Raw genomic sequence first — 8644 nt, 5'->3', positions numbered from 1 at the left:
GAGGCTGCAGTGAGCTGAGATTGCGCTACTGCAGCCTGCGCAACAGAGTGAGACCCTGTCTCAAAAAATAAAATTAAATTAAAAAATAAGATCAACGCTAATTCTAGACAAAATTAAATTGTTATTTCTAGTATTTTCTCCTTTCAGCATCTTTCTTCAACTCTTCCTCGTTTCTGTGCAGCCTCAAGTCCTCACTGCCATCTCTCCCAAACACTTTCTGATGACTGCCAGTGGTGAACAAACCCCTGCACCCTAGGCAGAAGGCATTACCCCTCTGTGGCAGAGGCGGTCGTGTGCATCAACTCCTCCGGGTTTCTCCTGCATTTCCCACCTCCCCTGCATTCACATCGGGGCCGGGGACTGGTCGATGGGCTGTGAATAGAAGTGACAGGTGTCGCTTTGGTCTAAGGCAGTTGGGAACAGTTGTGAGTTCTCTTTACTCTCTTTATCATCACTGTGACTAGAAGGGAAACACCGAGATGGCAAAGTTGCAAGATGGAAGCTGCCTGGATCCGTGAGCTGCTGTTAGAGAAAAGCTACTAAGGAATTTCCTGACTTGCATTACACAGTCCCATGAAAGAAAAAATAAACCTCGGTCTTAAGCTGTTGAGATTTCTTGGTTTGGTACTTCGGTCCAGCCTAGCCTAGCCTAACACATCCCTTCTGAAGGCATTTAATTTTAAGAGAGAGTCTAGGGGGAAAAGCAATGAAAAATGCAATGGAAATAACTTCTCCTAGTGGAAATGTAGGCATCTGCGGAAAAAGAGGTTTGAGTCAGGAACCTTCTTAGTCCCACTGAAATCAGGACACATAAGGCAATATTGTATGCCTCCTAATGATCCTGTGCTGCAAGGAGAATTTACAAATGCTCCAAAGAAGACAAGTTTAAGACAGTATTCCTTCAGGCAAAATGTACCCAGGCCCAGTTTCTAGAAAAAGGCAAAACAAGGGAAACAGGCTTTTAGAATGATCTTGAAAAAACAAGGACCAAAGACCAAATTTCCCTTTTTTCTGCCCCACCCCATATTATCAATTTCCTATTATTAAAATATCTACTTGGCTTCCTCTAAAAATTCCACAAGGGCACAGAACATTTGATAATTTGGATCCATTTAGGAATCCACTGGAAAATAATTCTGGGAACTTTTTAACAGTATGATAAATGACAATACTGTGCATCTGCGGTGAATCTGGCCTCAGACCTAATGCCTTTGGGGAAACTGCATGGATCAGTTTAAAACGATTTCAAGTGTAATTCTTTTAGGAATGCCTTTCCTCCCTCCATAGAGGTCCCCCTGGGTTCCAGGGCACCATAGGTGGTTTCAAGAACTATGCAGGTGGTATCCATCACAAAAAGCGGGGAAAGGCTCTCAGAAAAGCGACAAAATGCTAACTTGGACCCTCACTCTAAGTTGGATTTTATTAAGTGTCCCCATGCTGGGTGCAGTGTAATCCCAGCACTTGGGGAGACCGAGATGGGTGGATCATCTGAAGTCAGGAGCTCAAGACCAGCATGACCAACACGGTGAAACCCCACCTCTACTAAAAATACAAAAACTAGCTGGGTGTGGTGGTGTGCACCTGTAATACCAGCCACTCAGGAGACTGAGGCAGGAGAATTGCTTGAACTTGGGCAGCAGAGATTGCAGGGAGCCGAGATCGCACCACTGCACCGCAGCCTGGGTGACAGAGCCTGGGCGACAGCAATGCAGCAAAGGCATCATCTCTGACTGCAGTTTCCTAAGGAAGTCATTCTTCCCCCCAAAGGCTCGTGACACTTGCCAGTGGGAAGGATCCCACCTGACTCGGCCACTGGCTTTCCCTGTGCTCCTCCAACCGATCCACTGGGCTTCCCAAAAGCTTATTGACACACCTGGAACCCAAAACCCACCTGGTTAATAATCCAGATACAATCCCTTTGGGTCTGGCAGCACATGCCAGCCAAGTCCCAAACTAGTTTATTAGTTTAACCAAAAGGTAAACAGATGATGGAGATGCAGAAAGACAAGCATGCGAGCAGCTAAAAGCATTACCCGGCTGTCCACCAGGAAACAAATTTAAGACAATTTAAAGTGGCATTAAATAAATGAGGCTAAGTTTTAGCTACTTGGGATTTCCATTGTCTTTAAAAAAGGTAAATATATATATATATTTTTTTTTTACATTGCAGTATATAAATCTAGACTCTACATATACAGTATAAATACACAGGGTGAGCACAGGGGCACAACACTTATGTCTTGGTGGCCACACCCTCACCCAGGCCAATGGTCTTCTATTTTCTTTTCGACCTTCACACCAAGAATATCAGGCTGGGGTTACATGTACTTCAACCTGCATGAGGGCTGCCACCCTGGCCATCTCTCCGACAAGCACAGAAGCACAAATTGATCAGGCATTGAAAACAGAAGAAAGTGCTTTTGACTAGCTGAAACCCAGTCTTTACAATGTGTAGTCCAATCTCCTGGAAAGACCGAAGGAAATCGGAGGACTTCCTGGCCTGTTCTTCGGTCCATTGCCACAAATCTCTAACCTTTCCCTGGTGTTTCTTGCAGAATTCACATGGCTGTTTACGTAACACAAATCCCGCACAACTGTTAGGAGCTGTATTACTGGATTAGGAAAAAAATAGCTCCATGTTACAATCTGCACTTCATATTCTGGGTTTGTTCTCTTTATTTTTGGAATAAAAACTGCTATTTTGAGAATCATTTCTTAAAAAGGACAACATTCTGAAAGTGCTTCTTACACATGTCAATATTCCACATATGGCTTTTAGTTCAAACCCCAGCACAGCTCAGACTTGGAAGGAAGAGTGTGATGGTGTTATGAGAGACAAAAATGTCACTTAACAGTGATACTGTGATAGCAAGCATGGGAACCTGAAAACCAAAGTTATTGATTCCATCTGGAAGAATGTACCTCTTAGACGAATGAGTCAGATAATCAATGCAGCCCCATCTCTTTCCCCATGACTAGGCACAGTAATGCTATAAAAGTTAATAAGTAAAATAGGATGCTGCTATCAGCAGGAAACATCTTCTGCGGGGCTACTAACAGGGCAATCACTGTTCAGAAATCTTTCACAAGCTCAAACTAACCAAATGTAGTCAATTGCAGTAGAAATTTCCACACCTGAGGAACAAATTGCACATAATAAAGAGGTACTAGGATCCAGATGGCAAAAGACTCCAGACACATAGTTTTACATGCAAAAGGCAATCAGAGAAGGCAATGAAGTAGTGACATTCCAAGACAGGTAAGAGTCCAAATGAGTCACCATTCTTTCCGCGCTTTCTTTTCTGGCTTCACTACCAAAGAACATGGTTATTTGTGCGATGATTATGGTATGTTCTTTAGGGAAAAACAGAAATACACGGGGTTGCCAGAAACTGAAATGAGCTTGTTTCAGGAGCTTGACACCTCCAGAGGTGTCGTGATGGCTAGACCAGTGGGGCAATGGTCCTCCGAAGCTCCTCCTGGCCTCCCTGGGGTAGCAGAAAGCGGCAGATGCAGGCAGAGGTTGAAGGCCACCAGCTCATCCAAACCCTTTTCAAAGTGGCCTTTCATGCAGCCTGTGGCAGTTCCAGCCTCTGCAGTTGTTTTTATCTGATGGCACTTGATTGAGAAAGTCATCTTCTCCCTTTATAAAAATAAAGTTTGGGCTTCTTGTAATACTGGCACAAAGGACACTCTCTATTCCCAGGACTGATTCCATTCACTCGGAAGATACGAGACTAGGTTCTCAGTTTCTTCTATTTCCCTGTAAAAAGTGACCTCAGCTTCCCAGGCCATTGTGCAAATTTGTTTTTCCATAGTCCATACTATCCCCTAAAGTTCCTCTTACATATTTTCATATATATACACATGCATACCAAATATGTGTGCATATATATATTTTTTAAATGTGGGTAATTCTGCATTTTAGTCTCAAATAAGTCAAAGAGAATCAGTGAATCATTCATCCTTTTCATGTCAAATTCATTTCCAATTTCCCCACAATGCCTATCATAGTGCTCTGCACGCCACAGGAACTCAATAAATATCTGCTGACTTCACCAATGATCCTGGAACACTGGATGGTAATTGCAATCACCACAGCCTGTTCTCAGCCCCGGCCTGTCTGCCTTTGGCAAACAAGGGGCCATTGGTCCCTCCCTTCAGAGGGTGATTTTGCTGTGTCTGTTACTCCAGCAGCCCCGTTTAGCTGTCCTGGGCAATGTCAAGCTGGTCCGGCTACGCAGTTTCACTTGTTCTTCCATGCAGTTCTTTTTGCGCAAAATGAAGTCAAAGTTCACTTGGCTGTTCATGGCATAAAAGACATTGGCTGAGTCTGGAATCACAAGTTCTGAAAAAGATAAGGAAAGATAAGGTGGTCAGCTTGTGGAGCTCCGCTCAGCACTGGCAATGGCAGCTTTAAACCTCGCCCAGACACAAGAATGGGACTATGGCCCTTTGTGTCTGGAACGTGACCTGAACCAGACAGTGACCACCACCGCCCCGAAAACTGACCCCAGCTTCTCAATCCCAATTCTAAAAATTAGTACAAATGAGATTTTAGAAATTCACTCCATGAACTACATGTTCCAATAGAAAATGTTAAAGCTAGAAAAAAAGTACAGTAGGAAACAGAGACCAAGAAAAGTTCAAGAAAATTCCCAAGATGGCAGCTACTGAATGGCAGAACTGGGATTTGAACTCAGGTTTCCTTTCTCTTGCAGTCCATTTCCCACACCAGTATGCAGATTTTCTCAAAGACTAAGAGAATCCAATGACATGGAAAAAACAGAAAATCTACAGCACTCCAGAATTCTACTTGAAATATTAAAATTTTTTGGAAGTAATCCCGTCAAACGAGTATTTTATTCCCCATGTAGGAAAGTGTGTATCTTTTTTTCTTTTTTTAATTTTACTTTAAGTTTTGGGATACATGTGCTGAACATGCATATCTTTGTTTTACTGTATTTTACTTTAAGTTCTGGGATGCATGTGCAGAATGTGCAGGTTTGTTACATAGGTATACATGTGCTGCACCTATCAACCTGTCATCTAGGTTTTAAGCCCTGCATGCATTAGGCATTTGTCCTAACGCTCTCCCTCCCCTTTTCCCCCACCCCCTGACAGGCTCCAGTGTGTGATGTTCCCCTTCCTATGTATCTTTTAATATTTAAACTATTTTCAACTTCAATGATTCCCAACTAGACATCTGTAATTTTCGAACAAGGATTGTTCCAAGTGTAATATGAAATCATCAAAGCAAAGTTATTTTGACTCAGTTTTATGTTATTTTATTTTATTTGTTAATTTATTTATTATTATTATTATTATTTTATTTTTTGAGATGGAGTTTCGCTCTTGCTGCCCAGGCTGCAGTGCAGTGGCACAATGTCAGCTCACTGCAACCTCTGCCTCCCGGGTTCAAGCGATTCTCCTGTCTCAGCCTGCTGAGTAGCTGGGATTACAGGCGACCGCAACCACGCCTGGCTACTTTTCTTTTTCTTTGTAATTTTTTTTGTATTTTTAGTAGAGATGAGTTTCACCATGTTGGCCAGGCTGGTCTCGAACTCCTGACCTCACATGATCTACCTGCCTTGGTCTCTCAAAGTGCTGGGATTATAGGTGTGAGCCACCATGCCCAGCCTCACTTTTATTTTTATTTTTTATTTTATTTTTACTATACTTTAGGGTCTGGGGTACACATGCAGAACGTGCAGGTTTGTTACATAGGTATACACGTGCCATGGTGGTTTGCTGCACCCATCAACCCATCATCTACATTAGTTATTTCTCCTAATGCTATCCCTACTCTAGTCCTCCACCCCGCGACAGGCCCTGGCATGTGATGTTCCCCTCCCTGTGTCCATGTGTTCTCATTGTTCAACTCCCACTTATGAGTAAGAACATGCAGTGCTTGGTTTTCTGTTCCTGTGTTAGTTTCCCAAGAATGACGGTTTCCAGCTTCATCCATGTCCCTGCAAAGGACATGAACTCATCCTTTTTTATGGTTGCATAGTATTCCACGGTGTATATGTGCCACATTTTCTTTATCCAGTCTATCATTGATGGGCATTTGGGTTGGTTCCAGGTTTTGCTATTGTGAATAGTGCTACAATAAACATACATATGCATGTGTCTTTATAGTAGAATGATTTATAATCCTTTGGGTATATACCCAGTAATGGGATTGCTGGGTCAAATGGCATCTCTGGTTCTAGATCCTTGAGGAATCGCCACAAGAAAGTATACAGTATTTAGCACTCAAGTGTAATGAGCATTTGAAAAAAACAAATGGAATTTAAAAAGGTAAAATGTACAAGTCTAGCTCCGTGGTAGTGGGGTGGGGGAGGCAATCACAGAGGCATATGGTTGTAAAACTGGACAAAGTGAGTCTTAATTCAACTTCAAACAGTGAGATCCAACAGCAAGACTGATATGAGCAGGTTCCAAGTGACTCTTGTACATTCTGTGCACAAAGGCGCAGTGGAGAACAACCCCCTCAGAGTGTCCCATGCTGCTGCCCACATACTCGTGGGTCAGTAATAATAGTCCTCACAGTTATATATCATTTAGCATCTCCCCAAGTTCAGGTACATGATTTCTTGTTATCTTCAGAATCGCCTTGTGACATATGAAGAACCAGCAGGGTATTGTCTCTAATTAAGGACCAAGGCCCAGGGGGTCCAGCAGCTTGCATTTAGGATCACACAGCTGAGGGGCAACACTGGGTCCTGGCTACCCCTCGAGACTCCCGGACCTTTAGACCCACCAGCCTCACCTTAGTGCCGTGTTGTAAGCAAAATGGTACAACTTGAGACCATCTTTTAGGCTTAGAATTATAACTATAACTACATTAAAAGGTTATAACTGAGAAAGTGTTGCCCCACAGCCTAAGCCTCAGCTGAATGAATGAGAAAAGTTCCAAGAGGAAACTGAAAAAGAATTTTCCCAGAGGCTGTAGCTTTTAATCTCTAGGAGAAGGTAGTGTTCTAATTTCAGCCACTCTCCTCTACCCAGCGATAGAGCCCGGGGTGACATGTTGATCCTAGAGCCTAGCTTGGGGAATGCTTCTCACTGATAGGGGACGCTGCTTGTTGGTGAGCAGAGGACTACTTAAGGTGGCTGCAATGGACAGTTTGGGGTCTGGTGGCAGAAAGGGTTGGCTTTGGTCAACAATATTTGCTGCTCCTTCTGTACTTGGAGAAGAGACCTATCCTGACAGTCACTGTCTGTGAAGTGACAAAGTACAGAGGAGTTATCTACCAGCCTGTTTTCTTCTCTCAACAAATGCAATCCCCAAATTCATATTAGCAGACAGATACATGCAAAGGTGATTATTTGCCCAAAAAGTCTTCTATAAAAGATATTGCTTTAAATAACATGTTCCCAGGCATGTTGAAGCCTTTCATAGATTACCAATTCTTTGCCTCAATAAATGTGAGTTAAATAACCTTCAAGTTAGAGGTTTGTGTTATTTTTAAATTGATCATGAATAAAGAAAATAACTCTCATACATGATTAACTGGAACGATGAGAAATTATTATAGGAACTGCTAAATTTCAGATTCACACACAACTTAGAAACACATTCTTGGGTAAAGGAGGTGTGTGGCCACCTGCAATGCCCAACAGACTCCCCTACCCTCTGCCTCCTGGCGCAGGGAGACACTTCTTCCTAGAAAAGTGTTTGAAGAGCTCAGAAAGACTGGGCAGAAGAAATACTAGTCAAAATTGCAGGAAAAACAAGAGCTGGGGAATCAGGGAGGGCTTTGAGATACTTAATTCTACAAGTGAGGTGATGGCACGGTTGTTCACCATTGCGCTATCAAAAACCACCACGAGGTCCCGATAAAACAGTACGTATCCATTTTCTGCCTTCTAAGTGTGGAGCGCTGTGGACATGTGCTAGCCACCTGCCCTGGGAAGGAACACGCCTGTCTCAGGAAGATGCCCACCTTTGTCCTCCGAGATGACCTGCACCAGCTCGTACTCCTCAGCGGGGTCTGAGTCCAGATTGTGCTTCAGCATGGCTCTCTGGATCACTGCAGGGGTTTTATCCTGGCTCGTCAACTGCAAAGACAATGAACAGGTTTGTAAAGTACTTAGCTTCACATTTCCTGAGGGAGTTCTCCTGACCCTCTCATTCTTGCCATCTTGTGTTGTGATGCCTTTCCAGAAAGAATGGACTTGTGGAATTGGAACTGGACCAAGAGCCAGGATCCCTGGTTTCTAGTCCTGGTTCTACCCTTAGTAGCCACAGATGATGGGCGAGTCACCTAATCTTTGAGTCGCAGCATCATCCGCTATTGAAATGGAGAGAACACTTTCCTTGCTAATCTCCTCCACAGTGGTTGAAGTTCCCGTGAAAGAATATATATGAGGGAATTGTGAAAAATGTAAAGCATTATTAGTCCTGGCCCAACATTATCCTCCCATGTTGAACTGCTTCTATGGCACTGGTTACAACCCACAGGATAAAAACAGTCACAGTTCTGCCCACTGACCATTTCAAAAAGTACAGGTGAACCTGTGATTCAGCAGTCCCACTCCCAGGCATTTACCAAGCAGAATAAAAACATATGTCCACAAAAGGACTTGTACACAAACATTCATAGCGGATTTATTCACAATAGCTAAAAACTGAATC

General features: G+C 43.2%; 1 protein-coding gene across 5 annotated transcripts in view; it reads right to left on the bottom strand.

Annotated features, from left to right (window-relative positions):
* Positions 1-1913: 1913 nt before the first annotated feature.
* Positions 1914-8644, bottom strand: part of RGL1 (ral guanine nucleotide dissociation stimulator-like 1) — a 299547-nt gene continuing 292816 nt past the window's right edge. For all 5 annotated transcript variants that reach the window (XM_011995346.1, XM_011995343.1, XM_011995345.1 and 2 more), the window contains 2 exons: positions 7953-8067; positions 1914-4348 (listed from right to left, as the gene is read on the bottom strand). In XM_011995346.1, the coding sequence (XP_011850736.1) occupies positions 4161-4348; positions 7953-8067 (303 nt within the window). In that variant the 3' untranslated portion in view covers positions 1914-4160. The remainder of the gene's footprint in view (positions 4349-7952; positions 8068-8644) is intronic.

Source organism: Mandrillus leucophaeus, unplaced genomic scaffold (assembly GCF_000951045.1).
Source record: "Mandrillus leucophaeus isolate KB7577 unplaced genomic scaffold, Mleu.le_1.0 Scaffold484, whole genome shotgun sequence".
Taxonomy (NCBI): domain Eukaryota; kingdom Metazoa; phylum Chordata; class Mammalia; order Primates; family Cercopithecidae; genus Mandrillus; species Mandrillus leucophaeus.
The sequence above is the reverse complement of the archived record's forward strand: the minus strand, read 5'-3'. Positions and strand labels throughout refer to the sequence as shown.